Source organism: Acinonyx jubatus, chromosome F2 (assembly GCF_027475565.1).
Source record: "Acinonyx jubatus isolate Ajub_Pintada_27869175 chromosome F2, VMU_Ajub_asm_v1.0, whole genome shotgun sequence".
Classification (NCBI taxonomy): domain Eukaryota; kingdom Metazoa; phylum Chordata; class Mammalia; order Carnivora; family Felidae; genus Acinonyx; species Acinonyx jubatus.
Window position 1 is genome coordinate 64,920,041 of NC_069394.1, and position 12,838 is coordinate 64,932,878.

The 12,838-nt window shown below is 40.2% G+C and overlaps 2 protein-coding genes across 11 annotated transcripts in view; one reads left to right on the forward strand and one right to left on the reverse strand.

The window, feature by feature from the left end:
- Window positions 1-7,541, forward strand: part of ARFGEF1 (ADP ribosylation factor guanine nucleotide exchange factor 1) — a 148,644-nt gene extending 141,103 nt beyond the window's left edge. For both annotated transcript variants that reach the window (XM_027042773.2, XM_027042775.2), the window contains 5 exons: window positions 233-372; window positions 1,900-2,068; window positions 3,355-3,493; window positions 4,457-4,574; window positions 6,083-7,541. In XM_027042773.2, the coding sequence (XP_026898574.1) occupies window positions 233-372; window positions 1,900-2,068; window positions 3,355-3,493; window positions 4,457-4,574; window positions 6,083-6,247 (731 nt within the window). In that variant the 3' untranslated portion in view covers window positions 6,248-7,541. The remainder of the gene's footprint in view (window positions 1-232; window positions 373-1,899; window positions 2,069-3,354; window positions 3,494-4,456; window positions 4,575-6,082) is intronic.
- Window positions 7,542-8,705: 1,164 nt separating this feature from the next.
- The window catches only part of CSPP1 (centrosome and spindle pole associated protein 1), a 158,689-nt gene continuing 154,556 nt past the window's right edge, over window positions 8,706-12,838 (reverse strand). For 8 of the 9 annotated variants that reach the window (XM_053208620.1, XM_053208617.1, XM_027042783.2 and 5 more), the window contains 2 exons: window positions 11,057-11,195; window positions 8,706-9,238 (listed from right to left, as the gene is read on the reverse strand). In XM_053208620.1, coding sequence (XP_053064595.1) covers window positions 9,027-9,238; window positions 11,057-11,195 — 351 coding nt within the window. In that variant the 3' untranslated portion in view covers window positions 8,706-9,026. Of the gene's footprint in view, window positions 9,239-9,966; window positions 10,114-11,056; window positions 11,196-12,838 lie in introns of all 9 variants that reach the window. The other variant, XR_003415110.2, reaches the window with a different exon arrangement.

A 12,838-nucleotide genomic window follows, 5' to 3' on the forward strand; every position in this document is an offset into this window, starting at 1 on the left:
GTTCTAAGTCATGGAGAATACTTTTATTTAAAAAATTACTTTCCTGAGGCTTTTCTAAAAATTGATAAGACTGAGTGGTGTTTATGTGCAAAGGCAGTATGTACTCAGTGTGATGTGTGCAAGTAACCTTCATTCATATGAATGTTTCCTTAAGCATTGTAATGTCATAGAAATTATAAAGGATTCAAAATAATTTTTGTTTGCATGTGCATTGGGGTGGGTTTCCTCACAGAATTTCCAGAACAAAAATTGTTTGCCGCCCTGTTGATTAAATGTGTTGTGCAGCTGGAACTCATCCAGACTATCGACAACATTGTGTTCTTCCCAGCCACAAGTAAGAAGGAAGATGCTGAAAACCTAGCTGCAGCCCAGGTATGGGGGTGTGAGGACAGCTGCTTTTATGTTGAATAGGAAGTTGGCTTTCACAGTCTGGGCCTCAGAGCAGAGGTCAAGCTAGAGACTTGATTTGGGGGCTCTTCATCACATAAATGTCATTTTAAACCTTGGCACTAAACGATATCCTCCAGACAATAAGTGTGGGTGGGGCTGAGAGGACGGTTGGGTATTGAGCCCAGGAGCTTCCGTGGTCAGAGCTCCTGGTGATAAGGCAGCTGGTAAAGAGCCTGAGAATAAGAATCCATGAGGCAAGGGAGAGAGAGCAGGAGACAGTGGTGTCCTGGAAGCCAAATGAAAAAGATGTTTTAAGAAGGATGTGATCATCTCTGTCAGATGCTCAGTGGGTCAAGTAATATTTTTTTTTCTTTTCTTTTTTTTTTAAAGTAATATTTCATCTGAGAGTTGCCTTCGAGCAATTTGGTGGACTTCAGTGACCTTGACCTTGTGCTTAATTGTAATGTTGAGGACAAAAGCATTATTGAAATGGGTACCAGAGACGAGAGGAATTGCAGACAGCAAATATTTGATAATTGTGTCGAATATTGTCGTAAAGGGGTACAGAGAAATAGGATAATTGCTGGAGGAAGATGAAAGGGTCAGGGGAAGGGTTTGCTTTGTTTTTGTCTTTAAGATTGGCAATATTGCAGCATTTTCACTGATGAGAATTCTTCAGGAAAGAGAGAAACACAGAAAGAGGGACAGTTGCTGTCTTTTTGAGTGAATGGGAGTGGCATCTAGGGCCGGTTCCCCGGGGGGGTTAGAAGCACAGGCAGTTGGTGCATTGTGACAGGAAAGCAAGCAAAGTATGTAGTTCTTAACACAGGAAGGTTGGTCTGTTTGCCAGTGGGAGTTTGCGGGAGGTCTCTTCTGATAGCTTCTGGTTTCTCATTGAGAGAAGAAAAATCCTCTACCAAATGAAGTGGGAGGAGAATTTTAGATACTTGAGGAGAGAAGTGAAAACATGAGTTAATCATCTAGAGAGTGGACTCAGGCAGTGCAGGATTGCTTGGGCACCACCCAGAGCCCACTGGATTTAAAATCAGTCTGTTTTCTCCCGTTATGTTTGTTGTGTGGGTATAGACGTGGAGTAGGCAGTTTTGCCAGCCAATTAATCTAAAAAGAGTGAGGGATTATGCAAGAGAGCAATTATAACTGCAGTTCCTAGAATCCAAACCGGTGAAGTAGAGAAGTGAGGACCTGATGGGGGTGAGGAACAGTGAGGGCTGTAGGCTCTGGGAGGGGCGGAGCTCCTGGAGTTAGGAATTAGGAAGGGAATTGGGAAGATAGGAGGTGGTGCCTGGTGACTAGGATGCATGGAATATAAAGGCTCAGGAAATGTAATAACAAAAGATGGACCTTTTCCTATTTTCTATTGAGCTAGAAAAGATTAAGTTCTGTGGCTTGCTGGTAAAGCTGATCTTTGGGGAAGCACGGAGTTCTAAATTTACTAAAATTTGTGACTCTGTGTGTGTGCGCGTGCTGTGGTGCTTTGTTTTTCCAAAGAGAGATGCCGTGGACTTTGATGTTCGAGTTGATACTCAAGACCAAGGAATGTACCGCTTTTTAACATCACAACAACTTTTTAAGCTACTGGACTGCTTATTAGAGTCTCATAGATTTGCAAAAGCATTTAATTCCAACAACGAACAGAGGACTGCTTTATGGAAAGCAGGTAAGCTGGGCAGGTGTCACACTTTAATGTTCACTATTAATGCTTGTGCACTGGGGCTGTATACATGGATCAGAATTCATGGTTTGTATGCTTCAGGTCTATGGCTTTCACTGTGTGAACTTTTTACCTTAACAGTAATAATCGGAAGGCAGTCCGATTGCCAGAATCGATAGCCAGGCCTTTGTCTGATCTACACTAAGCCAGCTAACTGCTGGGGGAGATTTGTTTCCCCCTTGTTTAATCAACTTGTTCTTTGATGTGACCATTTTTTCATCTTGTTCACCCAGCGTGGGCCTTCCTGTTGATACCGTCAGCATACTAAAAGCTGCTGTTTTATGAGAAAAAGCATATGACAGTCCTAAACATGAGATCTTGCATCTGTATTCCAGTGACTTCTCCATACTTACCTGGGAGTGGCCACACCTCAGAATGGAAGTGAATGTTTTGGGGTGGGGGGGCGGTGGTGGGCAAATTTATTTTTGGACAAGTTGTTATCTTTAAATGAAACAACTTTTGAGGCGCCTGGGTGGCTCAGTTGGTTAAGCGGCCGACTTCGGCTCAGGTCATGATCTCGCAGTCCGTGAGTTCGAGCCCCACGTCAGGCTCTGTGCTGACAGCTCAGAGCCTGGAGCCTGTTTCAGATTCTGTGTCTCCCTCCCCTGTTCATGCTCTGTCTCTCCCTGTCTCAAAAATAAATAAAAACGTTAAAAAAAGTTTTTTTAAATGAAACAACTTTATAACAATTATATTGACATTCAATTTTTTATTTAAGAAATAGTTCCTTGGTACCTATTATGTACAAAACAGTGCTGGAAGAGTGAGAGGCAGAATATGCAGCAAAACAATATTTACTGAACATCAAACTCTGTGAAATAGTGTTGGGTACTTTACATTTGCATATTTACTTAATCTAAAATGATTGTTTAATTCCTAATTAAGCTCATGGCTTTGTTCATCCTCTTCCCTCTTCAACCTGACTTCTGGAAAGAGTAGTTCAACCAAAGTTGTTTCTACCTTTCAACTGGGAATTCTCCTGCTAAAGCCACCAGGCTCCGTGTGTCCATACGCAGTGGGCACTTTGCACTGCTGACGACCTTGGAAAACCATCTCCATGCTGAGTGGTCTGCCCTGTTCATCCAGGAGCCCTGGCGCAGGCTATCTGGAGCTCATCAGGGCAGTTTCATTTGAAGAGTTCCACTTTCCCAGCCCAAACGTTGCTTTGTATTTGCCTTTCTTTCTGTAAGATGCCTTCCCAAGTTAATCCTGGAAACTTCCCTTTTCTGCAGGTTTCAAAGGCAAATCCAAACCTAACCTTCTGAAGCAGGAGACGAGCAGCCTGGCCTGTGGGCTGCGCATTCTCTTCCGGATGTACATGGATGAGAGCCGGGTTAGTGCCTGGGAAGAGGTCCAGCAAAGGCTTTTAAAGTAAGACTCTTGGTTGAGTTTCTGTCTTTGATTCACATGGCTCCATGGCACAGAGTAGGAAAGGACCGCTAGGTTTGCACTCGGGGCAGAGTCCACAGCCCAGCCCCACTGCAGTGCCATGCAGATATTAGAGTGTAAGGAAGAGATTGTGAAAATTAAATACAGTCTCCTAGATAAACGTACTTGTGCACAGTTGGGGAGACATGAGCAAATCATGTCTGTTGCTGCTGCTGCTGCAGGACAAAGGAAAAAGTGTGCTCTCTTAAAAGTTAAAACTTCGTCATTTTTAGGCTTTTTCATGCCACATAACTCCATTTTCACAAACTGATCATTTGTGAAAGTGAAACCTGCCTGCCTGCATTCAGTTAAAAAAAAATATTTAGAGTTTTGTTAGTGTTACTTTTTTTGCATTCACTTTTTACATCATGACGACTTAAATTTTAAGTTCATGCTAAGAATCATGTCATTCAGAAAGAATGCTGTCTTCTGCATGATATTTTTGTGTGTTCACAGGGAATAGATGTTCTCAGAGACCAATTAAATACATTTTAGAATATTAAGAGATGACTTAATCCCTATTTGCCCATTTTACTGATGAGACTCCTAAGACCCAGAGTATCTACACCTTCACAGTGAGTAAAGGGAAGAGCCACCCCAAATTTCAGCCCAAGTTTCTTGACACCGGGCTTGGGCAGGTGCTACTGCACAGGGGCTCTGAAATTCAGTGAGACTTTGAGTAAAATGTGAATTTCCTGATAAACTACAGTGGCTTCTTATGTCTGATTTTCTCCCTAATTTGAAAAGCACACATTTATGTTGACAATCTAGTAAAGTTTGCAGACAGAATCTACCTAGTTCCTAATAGTAAAGTCCCTATCCACCTTGTCCCCGCTGGTCTTGATCTGTGAACATCCATAGCAGCAGGTACATAAGCACATGTAAAATGAGCCTTTTCTGTTACAGTGTCTGCAGTGAAGCCCTAAGTTACTTCCTTACTCTAACATCAGAAAGTCACCGGGAAGCCTGGACTAACTTACTGCTTTTGTTTCTAACTAAAGTTCTAAAGATAAGTGATAATAGGGTAAGTATGAGAGATTTTTTTCCAGCCCTGCATTTCTAGCCTGAGCAGCAGCACACTCAAGTGGGAGGCAGGGTCACAGGGTTGCAGACCCACTGCTCAGAGGTAGATCAAGCAAGGTCCAGGCCACAGTGCTGCTCTGCCCTGGGCCGCCATGGCCCTTGTGCTCATTGGCCCTTCATTCTTCTCCCTCCTTACCCTGCTTTGTTCTCTAATTAGTGACTCTGTAGCGGATTCAGTAAGGAAGGAATCAGAATCTTTAGGACACTCTGACAAGCCACTGACTCCCCCACACTGTCCAATTTCCATCCTGACCCTTGAAGTCTCTCCTTTGGCCCCATTTTGAAAACTGCTGTTCTGCCCAACCCCTGGCTTGTACTCTGCCCCCTACCCAAGGCTATTTCTGGGCCCCAGGCCTCAGCCATTCCTTTGGCATATTTATCGGTTCCATGTGACACAGAGCTCCTAGTGAATGGGCCATAAATTCCTTTGAGAATTTGAAAGTAGAAATGAAGATAAATTAAAAATACGTAACTATAAATATAAATACAGATGTCAGATTGGCAAAAATATGTATTTCACTTTTAAAACTAAACTAGCTCACATAAATGGAAGCGGGTTGCTGTGATCCCTGAATAGGTTTAAAAATGCAGTGAGGTGGCCGGAGATTTGGGCCATGGGACCCAATAGAGGCCGTGCAGTGTCAGTTGGTGCCATACAGATGCTCATCCCAAGTCATATGCTCTGGTCCACATGCATTCCCATCTGACTCCCAGGCTGGATAAAGCTTAGAGAAGTGACCTAAGGCATGAGCAGCCTGGCCCCTAAGGCATGGGGCCAGGAAGGACTCCAAAGCGTAGTCCGTCTGATTCCACTACAAGCTTTCGTGCCACAGTCTGTCACACTGCTTCTTTGTCCCTCATGGGGTGTGGGGAGCAGGAGAGAGAACAGGCAGGTGACTTGTATTCAGAAATTAAAGAAGTCTAGCAAAGACCATAATTGTGGAATGTATAATCTTTGCCTGAAGAGTACATATTTTACATTGTAGTATTAGGTAGAAATTAGAAATTTCTTTAACAAGTAAGATATTTTCCCTAAAATTAGAAATTTCTTTAACAAATAAGGTAGTTTCAATAACCCATAGCTTGTAAAAACTCAACTGTGATTCCCGCTGGTCTTACTTTTGCTTATTATCCAGGAAAAACAATGACAAATACTAGAAGTTTACCATAAGTTCAAGGAACTGTAATAGAAAATGTTTTCCAAAATAAGGGTAGGTTAAGTGAATAATGTTTGTATTAAGTCTTTTGAAGTCTTTTCTCTTTTTAAAGAGAAGTATCTCTTTCAGTTTCCATAATCAATATAGTCACTGCTTTATGCAGATGTATTTCCTCTGTCTTCACTGATTGGTGCAGGCCCCAAAGTGGTTTGACTCTGAAGGCATTTTGAGCTTCTGTGATTTGGAATGCAAGCACTACTAACCGGGAAATTCTTACCCCTTCCACCCCCAGTTTAAGGCTCACGCATCATTCTACTACCCTCTCTTATGTGAAATTATGCAATTTGACTTGATTCCTGAACTTCGTGCTGTTCTTAGAAGATTTTTTCTGCGAATTGGAGTCGTTTTTCAGATATCACAGCCACCTGAACAGGAACTTGGAACAAACAAGCAATGATGGCAACTTGGTATTTTTCTGTTGGCGTTTACATCCCTCCGCTCTTTAAAAGGACCCAGGAGCTGAGGTTTCCTACCTGAAAAATGGTTTCTCTGAATTGCAGTGTCTGAGGGTTACTGGTAAAGATGCTCAGAACTATAACTCAAACTTGCAGTGCTCCAGTCCCTATTAGTAATCTGATGGATTCTGTTAGTCATGTTGGGCTCATGTTGAGCAGAAAGCCTCTTTCCACAGTGTCCGCTTGTGTTCATGTGTCCTTCCCTGTCCTTGGCAGCAGGGAGAGCCCCACATATGTTTGGCAGGTGTGGAAGCAAAACTTTACCCAAAGAACTATAGATGTAAAGATTTGAACTTCTGCAAGAAGTACAACTCAGGAGAGCTGTATTTTGAAGGATAAAATGTTTATAATTGGGGTTGGGGGGAGAAGAAGAAATTATTGTTCATGGTAAAAGATATTTAGCAACTATGGTATTCTTATTCTGAAGATTTTTGCACACTCAGGCTATCTGAGATACTGGTAATCATCCTTCTGTGAAAAATGTACAGAGATGCAGGTCTGTAATATAAAAATCTTAAACATTATATAGTTCTTCCTGCACTGTTTTATTTTAATTTCTTTATTTTCTTATTCATTTGCTAAATACCTATAATATTTTGTCAAATGCACTAAACATTTGGGTTGAACTTTGTCTTTTTTATTTTGTGGGGATTTTGGTTTTGCCCTTTTGAGGGGTGGGTCATTTTCAAGGTTTGACATGCCCAGAAGCTGTTGTGGCTGACACTTGTCATGATCAACAACAACAAAAAAGGTAGAAAATACTCCTGCTGACCTAACTACCTGTAATATACTTCTCTTAGGGCCTCTAAAAGATGAGCCATTAAAAAATAGAGTTGATCCTTCGTGGATTGAAACTTGAATCACTGCAAAATGATCTAGGTTGCTGTCACTTTCTTTTTTCTTTTGGGTGGAGGGGCTTGATGTAGATTTTACTGTATGTACAGAATTTAATGTTGAATATGTTAAAATAACAAATCTGGCATGGTTTGGGGAAGTTAGATTTACTGGAAATGTATTCATACTGTGAATTGTGCTCTGATGGTTAAAAAAAAAGACAAGATTGTCAAGCATTCCGTATTAACAGTGGATGTAGAAAATTTTTTCAGATGGATAAAATGTATATGGTACAGATGTAAAGTTTTCTATGTAAAAAATTCTGTACAACTTTCTGTACAATATTCTCATCTGGCATATTCTAATCAGGTTATAGGTCAATAAAGTTTTTGGATTATTTCATCAGTGCAATCAAACCCTGTGTAATCCACAGCCCCATGTTTCATTGATTTTTTTTTTTTTTGTTAAAAGCTGAATTTAGGAATATTCTTTGCTGGAGCTACAAATTCAGTGTTAATTCTGACATTTTCGTTCCAGCTTTTGGCATTGGGATCCTGCCTTCTCAACCCTTAACATTTTGTATATTAATAACCCGAAATAAGGCTATACTATCTGCTAAAAGAGCTGAAGTCCCCTTTGGGGCAATTCGCCAGGGGACATTGTGTGTCCTAGGAGTCCGTTTGAGTTGTGTGGTACAACGGCATTAAAAAAAGGGGGGGGGGGGATAACTGTTTATACTTCTAGATAATGAGTTTTTGAACAATGCATTTATAAACATGCCCCCAAGACACAGCCCTCTTTAAGCCCAGCTGGATGCTAGAGCTGGGAACCGGTGGTTTATTTTATGGTGCCAGGACTCTCCTTAGAGGAGACAAGAGGCTTTCGTGGTACGTTGAAATGAAGATAGAAGAGGAAAAATCTTCACAGTGAAGCAAACAATGATAAGGGTACAAAATTGAGTAAGATTTATATGCAGCTAAAATTTTAAATGGTAAAATTTCACACGAGGTAAACTTATCCAATAGTTCCAATGGAAATGTGCAAGAAGTAGGATCTGGGGGTGTTCTCAGTGGTCATGGTGCTAAAACCAAAGAATTATTTCCCAAAGGTACCATTTAATGGAGTGATTAGACTCACTTATCCAAGGGTCCATGGCGGTGCAGCAAGGATTCCAGTCTCTGGCGACCCCTGGATGTTCTTGTCTGTCTTCACCTTCTAAAATACCTTGTTTAGAACCTCAGTTCCAGTTAAGAAATTGACATTGGCAATAAAAATTTATTTCTATCAACTAGTAAAGTCATATTAATCAGTAAATATGCCTTCATTCATAGAAAAATAGAGGCAGAAAGATGTGATAGTGTATGGCTCGTGGGAATGAAATCAGTTGTTATGATTCCCATCATTTGTACTGAATCAGTAGCTATAAATAACATGGAAGTAGCTAGCACGTGATTCATTACCTAGCAACTGAAATAGTCACAACTACAACCAATGTATTTATTAAGCGAATCATTTTGAATCGCGAGAACAATGGCAAATGTACAAACGAGTATTCAGGTTTTACAGTACTGTTAAGACACTTGTTTTATTCACCTTATCTTACGAGAATAATGCACATATGGTAGTCGATTCCAAGAGTTCATTACCACCTAATGTATGGCAAAATTGTGCAAAAATAATTCTATTTAATTCTACATTATATAAATTAATCATGGCCTTTTATGTACATCATATACATCATCATGGGAAAAATACACCTTATATACAGATGGAACTTGTGTAAGTAACGTTCAGGTAGTGACCAAAAGTAGCACACATATTTCCAAAGGTTCAGATTTAACATTCCTTTCACCTTAAAAGGCACTGCTGGGTCCAATACAGATTTATTTAACCATGGGCAGTAGACAGGCCCTGCCAATTGAAAATGCCTAGTTTTCCAGGAACCTGCTGCTGCTCCTGGTTCAGTTGCTCTGCCATGAATCCTTTCAGTGTTTCTGAGGTGCCTGGGCGGAGCCAGGGCTCAGTCGCTACAGAGTTTGATCCATCGTCTCCCATGTGCTTCAGCAGGTCATCAGGGTCAACCAGTGAACTTTCGTCGTCTACAGGAGGCAAGAGGGACATGACTCAGGTAACACTGGTGGCAAGGAGGTGACATGAACACAGATCTCTTGTCATCTAACCCGTTCCAGCCCCGCATTTCTCCATATTATGGTGTTCTACAGTGTTATGTCCTGTCCAGATGCTTCATTTTAACGTTTTATTTTTGAGACAGGGAGAGACAGCATGAACAGGGGAGGGTCAGAGAGAGGCAGACACAGAATCTGAAACAGGCTCCAGGCTCTGAGCTGTCAGCACAGAGCCCAACGTAGGGCTCGAACTCAGGAACTGTGAGATCATGACCTGATCCGAAGTCGGACGCTTAACCAACTGAACCACCCAGGCGCCCCCAGATGCTTCATTTTAGAGGTCAGGGGAAAAAAAGAAAAAACGGCCAAGTGAATAAGGTGACTGACTCCATGGTACCATCACCCACAGGAATTCCAAAGATAGCAAAGTAGATGGCACCAGACAGGTAAGGTGTTGGTAGAAGTGTAAGCAACCTTACAAAGCTTTAAATTTAGCAAAGTTTTAGAAATAACTCCGAATCTTTTAACAATGCTATAAAGAAATAAAGTCATTTTAAGGAAAGCACCAGACAGGGGATGAAATTATTTACATTCCTGCACCTAATCTAGGAGGTTGGGGTCTTCTCCATCAGTAAGTCCCTAATTTGTGGTTCATTCTTTAATTAAATGTGTTCAACTTCTTTATCTGTATTTTTACTTACTAGATATAATAGGAAAATCTGTCTTCCTACTCTGTGATGTCAAAATCTGTTTAAATTACATCTCCCCGTCTGTGAAGGATTAGCCCAGCAAAGGGACATGTGCAGGCAAGTTAATGAGCAATCAATCCACATCGCACCAAAAAGCTCCTGTTTGAAAGGACAATGTTACAGTTTAGAAGCTGAAAACCTTCTGAAAGAGATTCTTCAAATGCTCTATTTTCTCAATTATTTAAATATATTCCTATTAAATATTCTCCTTACTGGTTCTAAAAGAAATTGAGGAATAGGTAATCCTCGGTACACATTAAAAGAATTGTTTTCCCACTGATCCACGTTTTTTCAGGTATGATATGAAAAGTATGGCTCCATCAATTTATATCACCTGGACTGCTGCCAACTGTAGGAGTGTAGTTTTAAATTAATACAGTGTTAAAGGTAGGAAAATTGCTATTAGAAAATTATTGGATGTAGGTTTACAGACTAACAGGAATTGTCCCAAAAGACCACTCTGCTATTTGCTAAAACTAATAGAGGGAGGTCAGTAGCTGCGTAAGGAACCATCCTGCCTGCCTGTGCTTGGTGAACACGCTTTAACCTGCTGATCACCAAAGCGATGAGACAGTGAAGCTCCTAATGGAAACACTGGCTTCTAAAAAGAAATACTAACCTGAGGCTATTTTGCTCTATGGCATCAAAAGGCAAGCAAAAAAAGTAAAAAAAAAAAAAAAAAATTGTGAAGTTAATTTCTAACAATCTCTAACTTCAATAAGGGAGGTGAGATAATGAAACTAATACATTTTCCCTGGTGAAAGCAAAGCCTAGATACATTTAGTAAAAACTTCATCTGTTTAGAATCCACTAAAAAAAAAAAAAAGTACCCTCTCTGGTAGAAAGAATCTGATGCAAAATTGATCCTAACTCGAGGTTTTCCTGGATGGTATCTGTGGTTCTAGTCCTTACAATTCAAAGAGGTTTCAGAATTCCTTCCTCTATCCCCTGACCCCAGCCATCAGTGAAAACTCCCACGGAAACAGGTTTCAGTTCTTACAGAATGTGCTATGTATATAGTCTATTAAGCTTGGCCATTTACCTGTATTAATCGGTTTATTCTGAAATTCATTCAGTCTTCGCATCCGTTCTTCATTTCTCGTTCTAAGCTGATCGATATTTATACTGGACACAGATTTCAAAGAGAGACCATCTGGCGGTACATTAGGATGACCATTATCCTGTAATTAGAAAATAGAATTTCAGAAACAATCATTAGTTAACATAAAATGTTAATAAATCAGTGAATCTAAAAATACTCTTGCCCCTAATAAGTGTACAGTGTGATGAACAAAATAAAACAAATGTAAATCTGTAGCATTTATATTCTAACTCCTGGTTTTTATATTCATGCAGGCTCAGATGAAGGTATAGCATTTGTGATTATATTTAAATGCCATCCGGCTGGGGTGAAAGCGGGGAATTGTAAGACCCAAAAGGTAAAAATTGAAGTAACAGGGTAAGAATCAGTTGAGCTACAGTAATCAAGACACAGTGGTAATGGCATAAAGACAGACCTACAGATCAATGGAATAGATATGAGAGTTCTGGGAATAAACCTTTACCTTTATGGAGAAAAGAGCCAACAAATATTGGAACAACTGGATTGTTCACATACAAAAAAGTGAATTTGGAATCCAAACCTCACATCAATTGCAAAAGTTAACACAGAGTGGATCACTGACTTAAATTTAAGAGCAAAAGCTATAGGGATGCCTGGGTGGCTCAGTAGGTTTAAGCATCTGGCTCTTGGTTTCGAGCCCCATATCGGGCTCTGTGCTGGTAGTGCTGAGTCTGCTTGGGATTTGATCTCTCCCTCTCTCTTTGCCCCTCCCTCACTCACACTGTCTCTGTCTCTCTCAAAGTAAATAAATTAAAAAAAAAAAAAATGCAAAAGCTGTAAAATTCCTTAGAAGAAAACACAGAAGTAATTTTCATGATAACTGGGTTAGGTAATGGTTTCTTAGATAAAATACCAAAAGTACAAGCAATAGAAGACTGCTAAATTGGACCTCGTCAAGATTAAAAGCTTCTCTATTTTAATAGACACCATCAAGAAAGTAAAAAAAAGCCACAAAATTAAAGAAAAATCTGCAGATCATATATCTAGTAAAGGACTTGTGTCTAGACATATAAAGAACTTACAAAACAACAGACAACCTGATTAGAAAATAGACAAAGGATTTGCATAGACATATTTTCAAAGATACACCAATGGCTAAGAAGCACATGAAAATATACTGAACATCTTAGGGAAATACAAATCAAACCCACAATGATATATTGCTTCATCACACTCACTAGGATGACTATAATAAAAGAGACAGTAACAAGTGGTGGCCGTGATACCGAACACCTGGCTTCCCTTCATATACTGCTGCTAGGAGTATAAAATGGTATAGCCACTTTGGAAAACAGTCTGGCAGTTCCTCAAAATGTTGGCCACAGTGAACTCTATAACCCAACAATTCAATTCCTAGGTGTTTATGCAACAGAATACAAAAGCATTAAAAAACGTGTACACATGGGGCACCTGAGTGGCTCAGTCAAGTGAGTGTCTGACTTGCTTTCGGCTCAGGTCATTATCTCACAGTTCGTGGGTTCAAGCCCCATGTTGGGCTCTGTGCTAACCGCGTGGAGCCTGTTTTGGTTTCTCTCTCTTTGCCCCTCCCCTGTTTGCTCGCTCGCTCTCTTTCTAAATAAGCTTAAAAATTTTTTTTAAAAACTGAACACAAATTTTTTAAAAGCAGTATTCCTAACAGACAAAAAATGGAAAAAACACAAATGTCCATCAAATGTTGAATAAATGAAAAAAAATGGAATA